This window comes from Alexandromys fortis, unplaced genomic scaffold (genome assembly GCF_014885135.2).
Source record: "Alexandromys fortis isolate MF-2015 unplaced genomic scaffold, M_Fortis_MF-2015_v1.1 scaffold_9, whole genome shotgun sequence".
NCBI classification, from domain to species: Eukaryota; Metazoa; Chordata; class Mammalia; order Rodentia; family Cricetidae; genus Alexandromys; species Alexandromys fortis.
In genome coordinates, this window is record NW_026067892.1 from 3541157 (window position 1) to 3561120 (window position 19964).

The 19964-nt window shown below is 40.1% G+C and overlaps 1 protein-coding gene across 1 annotated transcript in view; it reads left to right on the top strand.

Annotated features, from left to right (window-relative positions):
• Zfand3 (zinc finger AN1-type containing 3) overlaps nt 1-19964 on the top strand; it is a 201406-nt gene that overhangs the window by 144267 nt on the left and 37175 nt on the right. Inside the window, exon 4 of the mRNA XM_050138618.1 lies at nt 10761-10826. Within this exon, the coding sequence (XP_049994575.1) occupies nt 10761-10826 (66 nt within the window). The remainder of the gene's footprint in view (nt 1-10760; nt 10827-19964) is intronic.

A 19964-nucleotide genomic window follows, 5' to 3' on the forward strand; every position in this document is an offset into this window, starting at 1 on the left:
AGAAGTAGGTGGAGGTGAGTTCCAGGATAGCCAGGCCTACACAGGGAAACACTGTCACAAGACAAAAGCAAAAAACAAAACACACACACACAAAAAAGGAAAAACTACTTTGTTTTGATACATTAAGAGGTCTCATTGCTTGAATTTTATGTAGCTGTTGTTTATTATTAATATATTCAATATTTAATGGTAGAATAAAATAATCTCAAGACATAAAACTTTGAAGTTTGTGTGTCTCATTGAGACAATTCATCTCAGAGTAATAATTGTGTCTGTGCCTGTCTCACCATGTGTGGGTAGCATCTGCCTCTTGTCAGGGTACTTTCTGTTCATAGGCTTTCTTTTGTCTTCTGAATTTCCTCCTGTAGATTCCTCTGTGCAAGAGAGAAGACTAGCAAGCTTCTAATACTTACTAATCAGGGTCTCTAAGGCCTGAAGCCTAAAAGTTTTGTTTCTGCAGTCTTCCCTGATGGCTGTAAGGCTGTCCAGTTACTGCCAATCAGATGCAGATTTGAATTCTCTTGCCACTGATTAGGGCTTTGCAAATACAGAAGCCCAAAAGATTCTCTTAATAGATGAAATTCTCTGCCCTTGTCTGAAGATAAAGGCCACAGTGAACAACCACGTCATGTCACACCAGTTTAGCCTTTGCTGCGTTTTTGTTTTGTGTAGGTACAGGAAATGCATGACACTGATGACTTTAAACTAAATCCAAGCTTTATTTATGGCAAAACATTTGCCTGAAAAGTCATGAGATGCCTCTACTTGGATATGCTGAAGTAATTATTTTAACTTTGTAGAAATGCATTGTATGTTTATGCAGTTCTTTGAAAACTCAGGGCTCTCAGCACAAAAAAACAACCATGTGACTTTATATTTCATACTCATTTCCTCCATTGCTTCATAAGCCATTTCATGTTCCAATCCTTCACTAGGGGTGACACTTTAGTAAAGATTTTTAAAATTTCAAAATACGAGTAGAACCTTTGACTACATAATTCAAATAGTGACATTCCTAGTCACTCCTGGCAGTGCAGACTGTGTGTAGGGCCTTCCATTCAGTGTCGTTCTTAACAGTTTGGCTTACTAGCGCAGTGTGCTTTGGAGGGACTATTTCATGGTATAGCACCCATGGTCTGCATAGATATCTTGTTTCATTCTTCCTGATGCTGCTGATAAAGAATGCACACAAATTACATCCTTTTCTGAGGTGGGCACAGAAGCTTTTTGCCATTACCAGTCTAGACAAGATTCTTGAGGATTGTCTTACTACCTTCATTTTTATTTTATTTATTTTTATGTTATGTGTTTGACTGAATGTGTGGATATGTACCATGTGCATGAAGGGTCCATGAAGGTTGGAAGAGGGCATCAGATCTTGTACTGGAGTTAGACAGTTGTGGTTAGCCACCATGTGAGTGATGAGAACCAAACCCAGGACCTCTGCAAGAGCAACAAGTGCTCTTAACCTCTGAGCGATTTTGTTTATCCTGTTAGATTTTTGTTTTTAAAGAAAAAAAAATCTCTCAGTGTCAAGTATCTATATCAGTGTTATGAAAATCATGCTTGTGCCAGTGGTAGAAATGCAAATTTTCATTTCTCAGTTAGACCTTAGGTAAGCCTAAGTAGTTAGAATCAAGGCCTAAATTAGATGATGATAGTTCCTGATTTAATAACTATATTAGATGTGCTTTGTCATGAGCAACAAAAGCAGTGTCTAAAATCAGAAATGACTGTTTTTTTTTTTTTTTTTTAACTTTTCCTAAGGGGGCTTTGATTTTGATCTGCAGGATCCCAGGTTCTTTTCTTAGGCTTGTTACTTCTAATCCTGAAGAACTGATACTCTACACATTTAGATGCTTGCCTAGAACTAGTTGAGCTCCGTGAAACATTGTAGCCATCCTAGATAAAATGCTCATTATTGATTTATATCACTTGACTTCATTTACTTACATGTTAACATAGTTTTAGATAGTAAAAAAATAAATCTTTTATTTACACTGCAAGCATGGATTAATCTCTGCCAAGAGTAACATCAGAGAGGGTTAGCCTGAGAGGAATGTGGGAGAATTGGAAAAATCTATCAACTGTAAGGGTTCACTGTTGTGTACTGTGTTGGAAGTTCTAAACCCAGGTCCTTCAGGATCTCTGAAGCCATTCTTACTCCTTACCAGCGTGAGAGTGCATTCTTGTAGCTCATGCAGGGGCAAAACTCCAACGCCGTCTTTTAAGCTTGGGACTCTTAAGTTTTTAAAATAGTTGTATTTCATAAAAGAATCTTTTTATATTCAAGTGTAACTTTGTTAATTTAAATGAAGTATTAATATTTTGTGTTTTTAAATTTTATATAGGTATCAATCAATATGGTATATGTAAACCAAAGTTCTTTGTGATCCTCAATCATTTTAAATGTAAAAAGATTACTTGTGGACTGAAAGTTCTGAAGTGCCATGTTAGATTAACATGTAAATGTGGTAAAAATCAACTGTTTTTTTTATTTAGCACAGTTCTTCCATATATTCTGTGGTTTTTGGCTTGGATTGTTTTCATCTGGTGTATAACTGTTTCTGGACACTTGGTGTTCTAGATGGCTTGGACCACTTCTGCCTGAGAGGCTCTTGGCCTCAGTGTTGTTGCAGGCGAGGAGGCGGTGATCCTTCCACAGCTCTACTGATCCTAGTGCCCCTTTAGTGCTCATGGAAGTATCCATGAGTCTTGGCATGTGTGAAGCACTCCTAACTTAGCTTTGCTCTTGGTGCTGCTTCCTGGGAAGGTGTGGGAAAATTTTATTTCCAGTGAGCAAACAGAATGGTAACTGCACACACATTTCACAGGTTTGCAGAGATGTCCAGGACTGTCACTATTAGGGAGGTGGGATGCGATAGCCATATTATCTTGTTGAACACAATCAGTGATATACCAATAGCGAGGCCTGGCCACTGTGAAGATCTCCTTATTCTATTCATATCTAAATTAGGGATTTATGAGTGGTCATACAGCAAGTTAGGATTAGGATTTCTGACAGATCAGCACTTAAGTTCTCTAACATGTCTTATAAATGGTTCATTTTAGAAGTTTCATTTGGAGAAATGTGAGGGCCATCGTCTGTGCTGGTTTTTTGTAATCTTAGAGTCACATCCATTATATCTGTATGTTTACTTGCTTTTAATCAGTAGACCTTTTCAGACCCAGTTATGTAGATAGATTAGGCATTAGGCATGTCTGTTCTGGTTATACTAACTCATGAATTGCAGGTGGAAGGTGATTGTGGAAAGGGGGCGTGGGTCTTTTCTGAAAAGGTGACTGGTTCTTCTGCAGCCCAGTCTGTGCCCGGTTGTTATTACTCTCTGTCCTTTGCCATTTTAAAATCACATCCATGTTAAAGGCAGTCACAGAGGGACTATTTTATTACTCAAGAAGTAGGTTGGGTATTTTTCTAAGTTTTTATTTTTAACATGACCACACCAAGATAAAAGTTTACGTTTGCATTGCTCAGAAACCCTACTTCTTTGTAAAGCTTCACCAGCAAGCAATTTCCAAATCTCCAGAGAGAAGACAGAATTATGACTGTTGGATCTGTCTAAGGTCACCTTTCAGATGGCGAGCCTGAAAAAGTGAGCTGCTACAAAGTAAACAGCGTGTGGATTATGATGGAATGAAATTGGCCAGCTGGTTAGAAATAGATGATACATTTCTAATAAGTCCACAGTGCCTTTCATTGGGAATTAATTAGGTGCTGTTATGTAAATGTCATGTTAATTAAGCAAGAAAATTGAAGCGTTGTAAATCTGCTCGAGGAGTGGCTATTTTTGTGTATTAATGTTTTGCAGTTTCCCTGGAAGGCTAATAGTAGAATATTTGACTGTGGAGTTTCTGGCACTTCTAGCTGACTGACTCCTTGACAGTCTGTTTTTTAATGATGCTTTAGCACGTGGTTTAACTACAGGCCGTGAAAGTTTGTGGGAGTAGGGCAAAATACAATCAGCCATGGCAGGTGTTTTAACAAAACCTTTTAGAGTAGATTGTTCTCCACTTGAAGATAAAGGAGAAATAGTATTTCCCATATTTGTTTGCCTTGGGTTCTGAATTCTGGAGAGCATGCTCATCCAAGTGTAGCTGTCCTCCATGCCAATGCTTTTTCCCCCAAGTCACAGTAGCCTGGTCACCTGTGGAACTGAATGCACTGTGAGGTCTCTTGGGCATGGGTTTTTGATATGTGTTGTTACACTTTGAAATGAAATGTGAATGTTGACAGTTAACAGCCTACCTTATGCAGTCCTGATTGTCTATAGATTACAGCAGTAGTTCTCAGCCTGTGGGTCACGACCCCTTTCCCAGTAGTGATTTAAAGACACCACTGGAAAACACAGATGTTTATTTTATCACTCATAACAGTGGAAAAATTACAAGTTACGAAGTAGCAAGAAAAACAATTTGGGGGGGTCCCCACAGCACGAGGAATTACATTACAGGGTCACAGCTTCAGGAAGACTTGAGAGTCATAGGGCTGCAGTGAAGTGAGTGTGCAGATTTGCTGCAGCTTCTCTCTCACAGAGCTGAGATCGCAGTTTCTCCAGGAAAATCCACCGCTCTGTTGGATTTGCTATAAAGTTGTTTTTTTTTTTTGGAGTGCAGCTGAGGAATAGCACTTCATAGTGTTCCTGACATTTCACATGTGGCCAGAATTACATACGACACCTTTAATACCATCATAGACACAAACCCTAGAAGAAAAGAATATGTAGACTTTTCGGTTACAAACTACACACTCCTCCAAGCATTATTCACTTGTAAATTACAAAGTAAGTTGAGAATGGAGTCCTGAATAGAACATCAAATGCAATGTGATAGTCTGTTATTACACCCCTCTAGATAATGCAGGATCTTGGAAAAATTAGCAAAGGAAAATTAAGCAAAGGAAGTCAAAAAGCATACATGATGATTGGCTGAAAGGCAAGTCAGGTTGCTTTTGTGAGAGGTACTTGCTGTGTATAGCCTAGGGTGATCTCCAATTTGAGATACTCCTTTCTCAGTCTCCCAAGTGCTCATACTGTGGGCATGTGCTGCTATTTAAGCTCAGGAATCATTTGCTTCCCTGAGAGCCTGTCTTAGCGTTTCTATTTCTGACATGAGACACCATGACCAAAAGCAAGTTGGGGAGGAAAGAGTTCATGTGGCGTACACTTTCACTTATTAGCTCATCACTGAAGGAAGCCAGAACAGGAACTCAAACAGGGCAGGAACCTGGAGGCAGGAGCTGATGCAGAAACCATGGAGGGGCACTGCTTATTGGCTTGTTTGCCCTGGCTTGCTCAGTCTGCTTTCTTAGAGCACCCAGGATCACCCACTCAGAGATGGCCCCACCCACCTTGGGCGGGGCCCTTCGATCACTAATTAAGAAAATGCCTTACACCTGCATCTTAAGGAGACATTTTTCTCAATTGAAGTTCCTTTCGGCAACCAGTTTTTGTTTTAAGTTGGTTTAAAACCAGGCCGCACAGAGCCAAACATATCAAACGAGAAATTTTGTGATTTTTTTTTTTACATAGAAACAGTCAAAAGTTGTCTTTCTGAAATTGCCATAATACAGGTTGCAGATGTGACACACAGTTGATGGCAGTGATACCAGCTTGTCCATGGTGATCACTCCGTGAGCTCCTTGTTTTCCAGAGAGCAGCATGCTGAGTTTCTGACACTAAACTTCCCGCTATAGTTGTAAAAGGATCCTCTGAGTTGCTCAGCTGGCCACACTGGTCTCCACTAGAATCTGGGCTCCCTGTCTTGAAATTGTTAGCTCTAAATATTAATGCCTTTTTGGTATCACCAGATGTCTTAGCCTCTTTGGTACACAAGATCATGATTTAAATTTTCTCTGCTTAGGAATGTATTTCCTGTTTCCCGGCCTTCTCCCATGTAACCCACAGTCACGCATTGGCTTCTTCACCTCACTCTGTTAACTGATGAGTCTGTCTTGCTTCTTAGTGAAAATAAAGATGGCCAAGAACAGAGCAGAGCTCCCAGTGTGCTGTAGGTACATGTTCAGAGCTATAGGGACATGGGGTGATTCCCTCAAACATTAGGTATTCCCGAAAGGAACGCTGGTACTGTTTTTGGTGAAGTGGACAACTCCATTTTGTCCATTGCCAGTAGTTCAGTTCTTAGTACTATTTGTGTACTGGAATCATAGGGGACACATTTTCTAGAATTTTGAGATGTGTTTATGCTGTGGGACATTTGTTTTAATAATGCCAAGATGTGTTGCACAGTTTAACAAAGAAACTGTGTTACTTTGCCTGTTTAAAACACCTGATTGATCTAATAAAGAGCTGAAGGACCAATAGTGAGGCAGAAGAAAAGATAGGCTGGACTGGCGGGCAGAGAGAAAGAATAGGAGAAATCTGGGAAGAGGAGAAGGAATGAGCAAGAGGAAAGAAAGGAGGACATAAGGGGCCAGCTACACAGTGAACCACGGGTAAGTGTAAGAGTAAGAGGGAAAGTAAGATATATAGATGTAAGAAAAGGCAAAAGATAGATGGGATAATTTAAGATAAGACAAGCTGGCAAAAAACAAAACAAGCTAAGGCCAGGCATTCATAAGTAAAAATAAGTTTCCGTGTGTGTGTTTTTATTTGGTAGCCAGGTGGCGGGCCCCCAAAGAGTAAAGAATAAAAAACAAACAACAACAGACAAATACCATATTTTTCTTGTTGTTGACAGAAACCCTTCCCATAATTGCCTACATTTGTTTTAAGTGTTGATTTATAATTCATTTATAAGAGCAGATAGTCTCCTCTCTAGTGACTAGTCCTTTTTATTTTTTCCTTCAAGAGTCTGTGATTTGGATGATACACTATTAATATAAGATGCATGTATGGTATTCGCTGGCTTTTGATCTGTGTTTTAAAGTGTTTCATAGGTTACTGTCTGCCAGACCAAACTTAATTCCATGTTCTCCATTTATAATATTGCCTAATTATCAAAGCTGGGATACATTATCATTGCCAGTTACTGTTGCTGTCAGTTTTTCTTGGCTCAGCTGTGGTTCTGTTTGTATGTCAGTATAATGGAGTGAACACATTGAATTAAGGCTGCTAGCTTAACAAGCCTCTGGAGGACACTTGTATGGTGATGCATGCTGAGTTGTGCTTTGTAGCTAGAAAATTATTTGCATTTTTTGCCAAAGCCCACAGAAATTTATTGACGAGTAATTTTTTTTTAAATAAACTCTTAACCTTCAGGCGAGGTAAAATTTCCTTGATTCAATAATTACCTGGACATTTTCAGGCATGGAGTGTAAATTTATGAGTTCCAGATATTTCTTTGCTTTGATTCCACGCTTTCTCCCTTCTCATACTTTTTCTGGATGGGTTGTTGATGTCTTTTAAGAAACCTTTTTGGTATACACTCTTACTGACTGTTCTCTACAGCTCACTGTGTTTTCGGAACCCTTGATCCTGGCCAAATACTGAACTAGGAATTAAAGAAAATCCATCATATATTGTAACTTACTGAACTGCTAATATTTATGGTGTATCCAGCTTCCTTAGAAAAATGCATAAGTCTTCTGCTTGGCGTGTTCCATCAAGAGTTTACATTGAATTCTAGGGAGCCCGTATTTTAAAATATAATTTTATGTGTAAGAGTGTTTTGCCTGTATGTGTATAACTATAAGCACTATGTAAGTGCCTAGTGCCTGCCAGAAGAGGAATTGGGTCCCCTGCCTGTCAGTCAAACCTGGGTCTTCTGAAAGAGCAGTAAGTGCTGTCAACTAATGAGTCACCTCACCAGCCCCAGTGTCTCAGAAGATCTTCTAATATTTTTGTCCAATGGTCATATAATTTGTTCTAGTACAGCCTGAACATTTGTTTTAACGTATGTTTCTAATACTATGATTAAACACCGTGATCAAAGACAACTTGAGGAGGAATGGGTCATCTTATAGCTTAAGGCCCTTATCATACAGGGATGTCAGGATTGGAACTCAAGGCAGGTACTGATGCTGAGGTCACGAAGGAGTACTGCTTACTGGATCGCTCATCATGGATTAGTTAAGTTGCTTCCATACACCATCTAGGACCATCTGGCTAGTGGTAGTACCACCCACAATATGGGCTTGAACCCTTCCACATCAATCAATCATCAATTACAGGCTTGCCCACTGGCCGTTATGTTGAAACATTTTTCTCAATTGAGGTTTCGTCTTCCTAAATGATTCTAGGTTGTGTAAAATTGACATAAAACTAGCTAAAATGCCGCCCCTAATTTAAACACCTAAAGTGATCAAAAATCAGATACTTGGGAGACGAGACACAAGAGAAAGTTTCATACTTGATCTCATGTTCTGTGTACAGTTAGCTCAGGTTATGTGTACAAAGTCTGGGTGAAGTGTAATGGAATATGATTTTCTCTCTTGGGAACTTCTATTCTCAAGATAACTTTATGTATGAAATATTCCAAAATACAGTAAAAACATCCAAATCCAAAACAGTTCTGATCTTATTCGTATAAAGGATTCTCAGCCTGTGTTCCATTCTTTGCTGTCCCTTTAATGTATACCTCCATTAAAGTGTTATAAAGCCATTTACTTCCCTATATAATCCCCCAGCATTATTAAATGCCCAGTGCCCACATAGTCTTTACCCAACAGAGGAGAGTGACAGATGACAAGAATTTTGATGAAAGAGAAGGTGCTGAGACACAATAGAAAGCATCACAGTTTATTGAAGCCTTCTTACTGAGATGGTCCATGGACCCTTAGGCTATTGTCAGCTTTACTGTTGCTTTTTATTGTGGAAGAAATGGAAGTGGCAAGTGTTATCTTCAGGAAAAGCCTCTTGTGTTCCAGAATAGGAATGTTGTTGTTAAGAACAACAGCAAAATACATGGAATCAGGAGCCACAGTATTTTGGGGAGTTTGGAAAAGTTTGGAGAATTTGGAACTGTCTGGCTTCTGTATGGCTTGGCTCACTGCTTCTGCCTTTTACTTATTTTCAAGTCTCAGTTGCTCTTCTAAGCGTCTCAGATTTTAGTATATATAAGCTTTCCCTGGAGAATGGTAACCTTTGTTAGGAATAAATGTTCAGTTGGAATACCCTGCCCTCTGAGAGATCTTTTGAATTTTTCTAATTTCTCTTGCCCCATTTTTATTCTTGCATTTTCCAGGTGTTGTTGGCTAGTGATGAATGTTCTTCCTCTTGATTGCATGTGACATCCATTATGTGTTTAATGCTTTGGCACTTGGTTCTTCTCCATCCAGCTATTTATTGCAGCTGTGTATCGTTCTTCTGTACATACATCCTATCTTCCTAATAAGATTGCAGACTCTATGGGAGTAACCTGTGTGGTGCACCATGGGTATTTGTCAAGTGCTTTTGGAAGTTAGCAGCACACTTCTTGGTTCTCTTTTCCTTAAATATGTTCTTTCTATGACTTATACTATATAAGGGTTGTTGCCATTATGGCCTGGGACTAGGAAAGAATAGGTTAATGGTGGGCTTCTTAGGTTGGATCTCCAAGTCCCTTTCCCATGACTTTAGTTATTATTTCCAGCTACAGGTCTTAGGGCTCTTTCATCTCTTTTTTTTTTTTCAGTGAGTAATGTCAGTGATATAAAATCTTGTCATAGATGATATAAAACTGTGCCAACTGTAAACAGTCACCTGAAGAATGTTTTTAGAATAATACAACTTTTGCCAGTGCGTTCTGCTCTTTTGTGGTCACCAATACTGCTTTCTCAGGGCAAGTTGAGAGTTATTGGCATCCATATTGTACAGCAACTTTCTGTTTTCAAAGGTGAGACATAGTCATTGGTAAGGGGAGTCAGTATCAACTTCATATTACTTTGATCGTTCTTATCCTGCAGAATAGAAATGCTGCTTTTCAAGCTGCCTTCTACTAACTAAACTCTTCACACTCTATGTATCAGATCTCTGAACCCACCAAGATCCATGGAGACACACTCATCCATGCCACTCAATATCCTTTCTTGATCAGCAGTATTTTCTCTATATACTGAAACATCATTATTTCTTCTGATAAGCCCTTTGCTATTCCTTCTTTTAAGAAGGAATGCCCTTCTTTAAGGCCCCCCCCCCAGTCACGTCTTTATTAGCCTGGATTCTTCTGTGTGCTTATACATCGCAAGCCATGTTAAAGCCGGTTTTACAGTAAATTCAAAGTACAATGACCACTGAGATTATAAAAGGATACATATGCCTACTTGGTTGCTTTGTGGAAGAACTCATTTCTCCAATATTTGGGTAATTTCTTCTTTCCTGGATCTGAATTTTAATTAAATTTTCATTATTTAACTTCTGAACATTATGGGAGACTTAAGAATGTTTTATGAAGCTGGGCGGTGGTGGTGCACAGGCCTTTAATCTCAGCACTCGTTAGGCAGAGACAGGTGGATCTCTGTGAGTTCGAGCAGCCTGATCTACAAGATCTTGTTCCAGGACAGGCTCCAAAGATACAGAGAAACCCTGTCTTGAAACCACCCTCCCAAAAGAGTGTTTTATGAAAGGAATATCACAATGTAGAAAGACTGGGACTCTGTGGACTCCATTGCTAAGCTAAAATATAAGCTCTTTCCTTTAAAGGAATCTGTGCACGGTTATCACTTTGCTGCCACTCCTAGCGTATCTGCAGGTTGAGCCTGTCCTTTGTACGCTTCTCTTTCTTATTTGTGGTGGTAGCTGTGGGCTTGTGGAAAGTACCTGCCTGATGTGCCTTTTGTTTGTTTGTTTGTGTTTGGTTTCTAGGTGGGCCATGCACAGACACAGCTCATGTCTCATTAATCACACCAACCAAAAGATCCTGTGGTGCAGGTATGTACACCAGCCTTACCTGAATTCTTCCCAGAAAAGAGCCTCTGATTCTACCTTGATATGTATACTCCAGGGGAGTGTTTTAATTTTTTTTTTATCAATGCAAAATGATATATTTTGTACTTGGGATTGGGTAAAGTTTGAGTAGAAGTGAGAATGATGTTCATTGGAGTCATATTGGCTGAATAGTGCTGGCAGCTAGTTTCAAATAAGTAGGCATCAAAATTTACCAATTTGCTAATATCACAATGTTGATAAGACAAAAAAACAGGTATGAAATACAGAGTAGTGTCCATTTGTCTAAGACCTGAATCTTCTAAATTAATGTTTAAGTAATGATGAAAGCATAAAGAAGCATTTATAGAGAAGTAAGTACCAGCTTGTTTGTTGCAATGTGTTAGTAATTTTGGGAAATTTCTTGTTGATGTTAAAGCCATAGGATTCTACTGAAACCAGTCTTCTTGGATGGATGGTGCCTCAAACATTTTTGCATCTGTGACGTTTTTATTAAACATGAAGTCATGAATCTTGTAGCCCTTTAAAAAGCTGTTCAAATGTCCACTGTTCCCTTAGCCTATAGCTTAATTTATTTTAAACGGTTTGCCTTTCTAGTAATGCTAATTGCTGTTTAAGATATTTCAAGGTTTGTATTCATATTATATTGTTTTCTAAAGGTCACAGTCGAGATGGTCTTCATAACTCAGTTCAGTCCTTTTAAACTCTCAAGCAGAAAAGTAGAAACTGTTTCACATGCAGCCTTTAAGCCTTCGATCCTGTACATATGGACGGTTGCTGTGGATGTTTATGCAGACTCAGAGTAACATCCAGTGATGAACTCTTAGAGAATTTGATTTTACTTTTTCTTACAAATGGTCAGTTTTGAGACAGGTGTACGTGACAGTCCTAGCCTGCTGTTATTAGTGTGTGCACAGTGGGCTAGCTCTATGAGATAGAGTGCATTTCTCTGCCTGATTGAGGTTCAGACCAGTGGCCCGAGAGTTAGGTCAATTGTCCAGTGGGAGCTTGGGAGACCACTTATGCAAGATGGTTCTCAAACCTCTTTGACAGATGAAAATGATGGTGGTTACTCAGGACACTGTGGATTTCCTGAGTAAAACTGCTAAAGAGCAGTGTGGACAGGACCTGAATGTCTGTTCTGCAGATGCTAAAACCTTTTGTATTACATTGCATCATCATTTTACTATGTACCACATTTTTATTATATGCTCCGCCCACCCCAAGCTTAAATAGAAAAAGTATGTCATTGATTGAAGTGTGAAGAAACCAAACACATAATTGGTTACAGTGTTGAGTAATGTAGATTTAAAATGCAATTTCTAAAACCAAATTAGGTTTCAAATCCNCGTGACAGATTTTTTTTTTCTGTATAGACCTGGCCATCCTGGAACTTGATGTATAGATCAGGCTGATCTTGAATTCAGAGATCCACCTGCCTCTGCCTCTTAAGTACTGGCACTGAAGATGTGTGCCACCACTGCGTGGCTTTTTTTTTTTTTTTTTTAGCTATTTATATAATGTGGTTTTTGTTTTCTTCTTTTAAAAGTAACTTGACATTTTAAATTATTTATAAAAGTGGACTAAGACTATCTCACAGGTTCAGTGTAAGAAGAACATTATACATAGATCATATAGTAGATGTTAATAGTTCATTGTTTTATTTTTTATAACTACAGTAGTTTTTAATGTTATCATAATACCTGACAGAAATAAGTTGGGGAAAGAAAGATTTATATTGGCTCCTAGTTTCAGAAAGATTTCAATCCATTATAGCAAGGAAGCCATGATATTTGAGGTAGAGCCTATTCACATAGTGCATGCCATGAGGCTGAGACTGGCTGGAACCAGATGTTGGCAGGGCCTTCAGAGGCCTTCTACTTGTAGCTGGTTTCCTTATCCTGTGTTCTCAAAATGGTGCTACAACTCTCTGATAGTAAAAGCATTGGAAACTGTTGAAAGCATGAGCCTGTAGGGGACATTTCAGAGTGCAGCCTTAGCATTTTGTTTCGAGTCTCTAAAGACAAATAACCAACCTACAATTTAAAATGTATTTATTTAGTCCAGCTTCAAAACTCCCCACCCTCTTAGCAGTCTCAATACAATTCAGAACTCCGAAATCTCATCTGAGACGGAAAGCAAACTTGTAACTCTCTGGGCACCTGTAAAATACATGTTTTCTCCTTCAGTGTCTATGTGAGCAGACCACATATTCTTTCTAAAGGGAGATAGGAGGATATAGCAAGTAAAGGGTGGTTGGTCCAAAGCAAGGCCAAAAACCAGCTGAGAAAATACCAAACCTGTGAGCTCTATGTCCGCCATTCAGAGCTTGTGGTGGCATCTTCTCGACTCCAGTAGACGTGGGCTGCTTTGCTATTTGCAGTCCTTTGTAGCCTCTTTCTTGAACGAGCTCCTCTCAGCGGGTCTAGCTTTGTTTAATGACATCTCATACTCTGGCTTCTCCAACACCCCAGCATCTCTGCTTTACCTGAAGCCTCACCTCTCTATCTTCACACAGCCCACTCGGGAGTTCCCACTGTACTTTGACGAGGTCAGTGGTGGTGGTGGTGGTAGGGGACGAGGAGGTGGTAGTGATGGAGGAAGAAGAGGAGGTGGTGGTGGAGGGGGAGGTGGTGGTGGTGCTGGTTGTAGTGGTAGTAGTTGTTTTTCTTTAAACCTTGGGCAAGTTCCCAGAACTCTCTAACTCTTGAATTCTGTATGCCTGTAAAAATACAAAACAAAAAACGAACAAACAAAAACAGCAACAAAAATCACCAGGTTCTCCCTTTTACCACAACTGGTAGTCACTGTGCCTGGGTGGCTGAGCCCTACATGGTCCTTTTCCAGAGGTGCCTGGAGGCTCAGTCTCAGACACTGAGATTTTAATGGAAGTCTCTAAGGAGTTTAAAGTTTTATTGTTTGTAGGGTTTCTCTGTGTAGCCCTGGCTATCTGGAACTTGCCTTGTAAACCAGACTGGCCTCGAACTTACAGAGATCCACCTGCCTCTGGTTTCCGAGTGTTGGAATTAAAGGCATGTGCCACCACCACCTGACTTTTGATTTTTTTACTGTGAAAACTTGGCTGGGTTGAGACTTGCCCTCAAGAGACCTCCTCTGTTATCCCATTGAAAATTGTGAGGTTCCCCCCCCCTTCCCTCCCTCCTTCCTCCCTCCCTCCCTCTTTCCTCTCTTTGTTTTTTGAGACAGGATTTGTCTGTATAGTCTTGGCTGGCTTGGAACTCTATAGACCAGGCTGGCCTTGAACTCCAAGACCCATCTGCCTCTGCCTCCTAGTGTTGTGATCAAAGGTCTGAGCCACCACCACCTGGCTGGTGGTGTTAATATCAGCCACAATTTAGTTTGTCCCCAGTTCTAAACATTGTTATGCTCTTTTTTCTACCTTGCTTAATTAAGTTAGCAGTTTCTGAAGAAGAGGACAGGTATAGAGTGTGAATAAGGACACAGGTGTAGTTTGTGAATCGGGACATGGGTATGTAGACTGTGAACCAGGTTGCACGTAATATAGTTCATGAAATAGGAGGAACCCTAGTAAAAGACTGTCTCAGCCATTTAAAATTCCTGTTTTGTAAACCCCCCTACACGTTCATACATACAGCTTTTACATCAGGTATGTCTGTATACATGTAATTAACATATAAAGGCAAATGAACATTTTAGATAAGAATATGCAATGAAAAAAGGTTTCTTGTTTATTTTTTTTTTTAGTGATTATTTTTGAGGTCTAAAATTGAAGTTGGAGAGGATGGTGAGCCACTATGTGAGTGCTGGGAACGAAACCCAGGTCCTCTGCAAGAGCAGCAAGTGCTCTTAACTGCTGAGCCATCTCCCCAGCCTCCCACACAGATATTTTTAATAACCAAATTCAATATAACTTTTGGTTAAAGGTAAAATAAGCAGCATCGTGATAATTTTGGTATTTAATTAGAAAAAATAAGTGAAAAGTTGTGTTGGTATCCCTATTCTACACTCCTCTTCACTCTTCGTTGAATACTGAAGGGTTTGTCAGCAAAGGGCTAAAAAGTTCTCTGTGTGTGCTGGCTTGCCTTGCCTAGAAAACATCACGCCTACAGATGACTGCAGAGCCCATATTACTTCAGAGATCTCAGAGTGTTTTACACATACTTCTTTATTAATTCTCAGAACCTTCCTGTCAAGATTAAATATGCTGTAAAGGAGAGTCTGCTTCCTTGGCAATCAGCCACTAGAAGAGGTCCTTTGGTCCTTCATCCTCTCTAATCCCTACATGATGCCAAAATCATGAGCATGGTGATTGGAGCTGTGGTTAGCATCCTTACACAGAATTATTTCTATGTAGAGATTTATGTGGTCTTATTTTTGTGGTTAAAGTGCTTTGTGGGAAAGGTGGGAAGTTTGGCTTTTTCTTTTCCTTTTCTTTCTTTTTTTTCCTTTCTTTTTGTTTGTTTTTTTGTTGTTGTTGTTTTTGAAACAGGGTTTCTTTGTAGCTTTGGAGCCTGTCCTGGAACTCTTTCTGTAGACCAGGCTGGCCTCCAACTCAAAGAGATCCGCTTGTCTCTGCCTCTTGAGTGCTGGGATTAAAGGCGTGTGCTACCACTGCCCAGTTAGGCTTTCTTGTTTAAAGATTTATTTGCAGTTTCAGCAAAAGTTCTTTTTTCTGGGGTATGATACTCATGAACCTCAAAATTGAAATTGAAGAGGACAATGTCTTGGCTTTTTATCACTGTGATAAAGTCCATGACCTAAAGTAACTTAGGGAAGAAAGAGGATTTATTTTCTCTTACAACTTTCTGGGCACCCTTTGCCACTGAAGAGTCAGGGCGTAGAGTCTGCCACTGAAGAGTCAGAGGAAGTGGAGGAGTAGTACTGTTTACTGGTTTGTTCCTCTCAGCCTGCTTTCTTATTCATCCAGGACCACCTGCCCAAAGGCAGTGTCTCCTCTGGTGAGCTGGACCTGCCTACATCAGTCATTAGCCAAGAAATTCCCTACAGACAATATGAATGGAAGCATTTTCTCAATTGAAGTTCTTCCCAGATAACTCTTAACTTGAGTCAAGTTTAAAACCAAACAAAAAAACAAAATAGTAAAAAAAATTAGGCTGGGCAGAGAGGTAGGGATCCACGCCCAGTTTTTGGTTTCCTTGGAGATTGGCTCCCTTCTTCAGTGCTGTATCCAGGGTAGACATTGTGGCATGAGGGGAAAGGGAAAGCCCTCTCTAGCTGCCTGCCTCTTAAGGCTTTTTTCCTTCTATTTTATAGTCCCCTTTGCTCTGAAGTTAAGACGAGAAAATAGTTCATAGCCAGCAGATGTTCTCCATTGTATCCACACTTCCTTTTATTCTCTTCCACCTTGTATGTTAGCCAGGTAATATTCGCTGTTACACTTTAAAAATGATTTTAAAATGTTTATGAGTTGAAATGTAGTTATAATTAGTAGAGTAGCCAGGAGAATCACTATTTGTGGGGCCCAAGATGAGAGCAGGAGGAATTAGAGACTGTCACTTTTAACACCAGGACACGTTTCTCAGAAAGCACCATCTTTGCAGCTGTAAGAAGCACAGAAGTGTATCCCTGCCTGCTCGATTTTCTCCTCTTCTTTACCTACATTTGTTTATCTTGCTAGGTCACCTATTTTACCTTCAGTTCAGTTAAAAGTAAAAAAGACAGGAACTAGAAGAGCCTTGTATTGTTTATTGTTTTTTTCCCTCTCTAACCCTTTTCTCCACAATTCTTGGGTAGCCTGCTTGTGATATTATTGTGTGTTCTTACAGAGATAGGAGAAGCCTCTTCCACTTGGGAGTTGAAAGAACACTTAAGTCAGTGCTCAGAAGCAGTTAGAGGGGATGTTTCATTGCCTTGTGTTACCAAGAGATTCTGTAAAATCTCTTAGCTGATCCAGAAGCGAAAGGGTGATGGTAGGTATTACATCAGGTGACCTACCCATCTTGGCAGTACCTGTATTTGTGTAGTTGAGCTCCACAGAGAGTCAATATTCATGAATACACTTTAGCTGGTACATTGAGCCCTGAAGAAAGAAGTCAGTGGTCTAAGCTCCAGTGGTATTAGTCACCTTGGGTGCCTCTGCTAAACAATGACGTCCTGTCCTCTCCTCTCCAGGTGTGAGCTCAGCTGTAACTCACTTTTTCTTACTTGATAGTCCTCCAGATAGAGCTCACCCTCAGGTTTGCAGTCTCAGCATTTGAGACAAAATTAGAAATTTGACCTACTTATATAATGCACAAGTTCCTATCAGTAGAATATTAGGGAAGATATAAACCTTTCTTTTTTATTTGCATTTAATGTAACGATTGAAGAAAGATCAAAACAGTAAATCTGCCATGGCAAGGAAAAAAGGATTAAAATTTTTACTTTATGCATTCATCATCTTAGTCTTCAGGGAGTTCATTTGATCCTTGGAATTGGGGGGGTGGCAAATGAATATAAAATATTTGACAAAGTTGCAAATTTTCTTTTAATTGAAAAGGTACCACCTTTCCATGTTCTGCCTAATTAAGTATTTCCCACTGAAGTCTATGGTGGTGTGTCAGAGTGGCTCACTCCTGCCAAGATGTGTGTTTTGACAGTTGAGGAGATGAAGCGAAATGGTCCATGCTCTATTTTGGATTGGTTGTTACTGGTTTGTTTTTCTATTAGTCAGTGTGCCTCAGTTTGCATTAGAGAATGAAACGGGGGATTAAGGCATTAGATATGAGGATGACTTGATGCTGGTCATTTGAGTTTAAAAAGCCACATCAGTTCCAGAAAAAGCCAGTTCTCTGTTTTTAACTGTTTCCCTAAATGGAAGTGACATCCTCTTGCCACCAGTTGCTTGTGTCTGTATTATAGCTTAGTTTGTGATGTGGCTTGTTGCTGTTTTAAAATGGCATGGGGGATGGGGTGGATGAAGGGGAAATACTTGGCCCTTGAATTTGAACCTTTACTGCCTGTGTGCTTTGAGCATATTCAGTTTGCTTAGTTTCATGAACATACACACTTAGAGCATTTTAAAAAACCTTTATGGCCATTTGTTTTATCATAACTTACACTCTTCCCAAGGAGAAAAAGGCCTACATACCCAATCATTAGCTGCTCTGTTGCTCCATAGGACAAGCCTACACCATTTCTGAAGGATACACAGACATTTACTGCTTACTCCTCTTTTGGTGCTTTTGTGTTTCTTTAGGTGGTAGCTGAATCTAGGCAGTGCTGTTCAGGTGGTGCTGCTTAGATGTGTGGGCTTGATAGAAGGCACTGGGATGGGAATGTGGCCTTGTGGCCTAAGCAGACTTACCAGAATGAACACTATGGAACAGCCACAAAGCTGAGGTAGGAGTCTTTGGAGCCTGGCACTGATATTGCCCATTAAGGAGATTTTTTTTCCTGTCCTACTTGGTTCCTGGCTATACTAATAGAACAGCACATCAAGCAAGGCTGTAAATAAAAGTTATTACCTAATAGGTGGGTGCCGAAGTGGAACGGACGGAGCTGAGGCATGGAGGCCTTATTACTGCTCATCAGCAATTATAAACAGGATAAAGTGTGTGGGACTTGCGCTGATGCAGCGGCCGCTAATAGAGGATGGGATGACACTGGGCCATGAGAGGATGATGTATGCTGATGGGCTTTTACTGCCTCATCTTGCTGCTTGCTTTCAAGACAAGTTGTGTTATCTGTTTTCCTGCTTGCTCATCTATCTCAAGGGAGACAGTCCCATTGCCTCACCTGCCAGTGGGTGGCTCATAATCCTCTTGCCCGCATCTGCTTCTAAAAGCATCGCCTTCATAAGATAAACACTTTTGGAAATACCTCATCATCGTAGCCAACTAACACCATGATCTTACTGGCTGCTGCTGCTGTGGTTGTAGAGCACATCTTCTGAAGGGGGTGTTTCTATGGAGTACAGGATCAGGTTGGGCTCATCACTGTATCAAACAACCATGCTAAAGAAATGATGTTGCTTGCCCCTGGGAATTCAACCACAAAGAGGCAGGTTTACTTCAGAAACAAATACAATTAAATCCAGCTTTAGAGAGTAACAGGAAAATAATTTAGGTTTATTTTAAAAAGTAAAGATCGAAGCTGGAGCGATGGCTTGACTGACTGCTTTTGTATAGGACCTGAGTTTGGTTCTCAGCATCCATGTTGGGTGACTCACAATCACCTTTAACTCCTATCCAGGGTATCAGATGTCCTCTTCTGACTTCCTCACGTTCCTACACACATGTGGCATACAGGCATATACTCAGGTCTGGCATGTGTGCACACAACACATGAAATAAGATGGTTTTAAGAGAGGACTAAGATTATGCCAACCACAGGAGTGAGCATAGCATGAGGTGACTCCTTCATGAAGATTATGAGAATTCAAAACCCTAGAGTCATGGCCATGATAAAGGGACACTGGATTTGGAGTCAAAGACTAGCAGAAGGATTGTGGTTTGTGTGAACAGAAAACTGGAGGTCCAGCAGCACTTGTGAGTGCCATGTAAACAGCTTGTGCTTAAGAAATTGAGATGATGCAGTGTTGCTCAGCTCTGAGCACCCCCAACCACAGCAGTCAGACCCAGGAGACAGAAGCTGGCACAGAGCACAGAGGGTTTTGAGAAAGGGTGTTCCAGTTTGATCCCAGAGTTTAAGTGTTCTGGTTATTTAGCTCTTTGTCACAATCAGGGGACTTCTTGCTGCTGGAGAAATTGTAGTTTTGTTACGTAAAATACAGGCTGAACACAGATACTGTCAGTTTTTTATTTGGTGTCTTAAACTATGGAGTAGGTACAGACACCTGATATGTGACAATCTTATTGTGTTCTTGAATCTGTAAATGCTTTGCCATTGGGCAAATGTAGAGTTTACCCTTCTCATGCAATGTAAGATTAGAACCCAGAGACAGATACTTGCAGTCCCAGAATTTGGCAGAAAGGTCAGGAGTTCATATATAGCCCTCAACTATATAATTAGAGACCGCCCTGGGTAACCCTATTTAAAAACAAACAAACAAAAAAACTAAAAAATCGCATAAAACTTTACTTGTCAGAAAACATCAGTCAATACTGATTGTTGGGTATATGGTGAGTAGTGGCCAGTAGAATGAAGAGAGATGTTTATATTAGTAATTGACAAGATTTG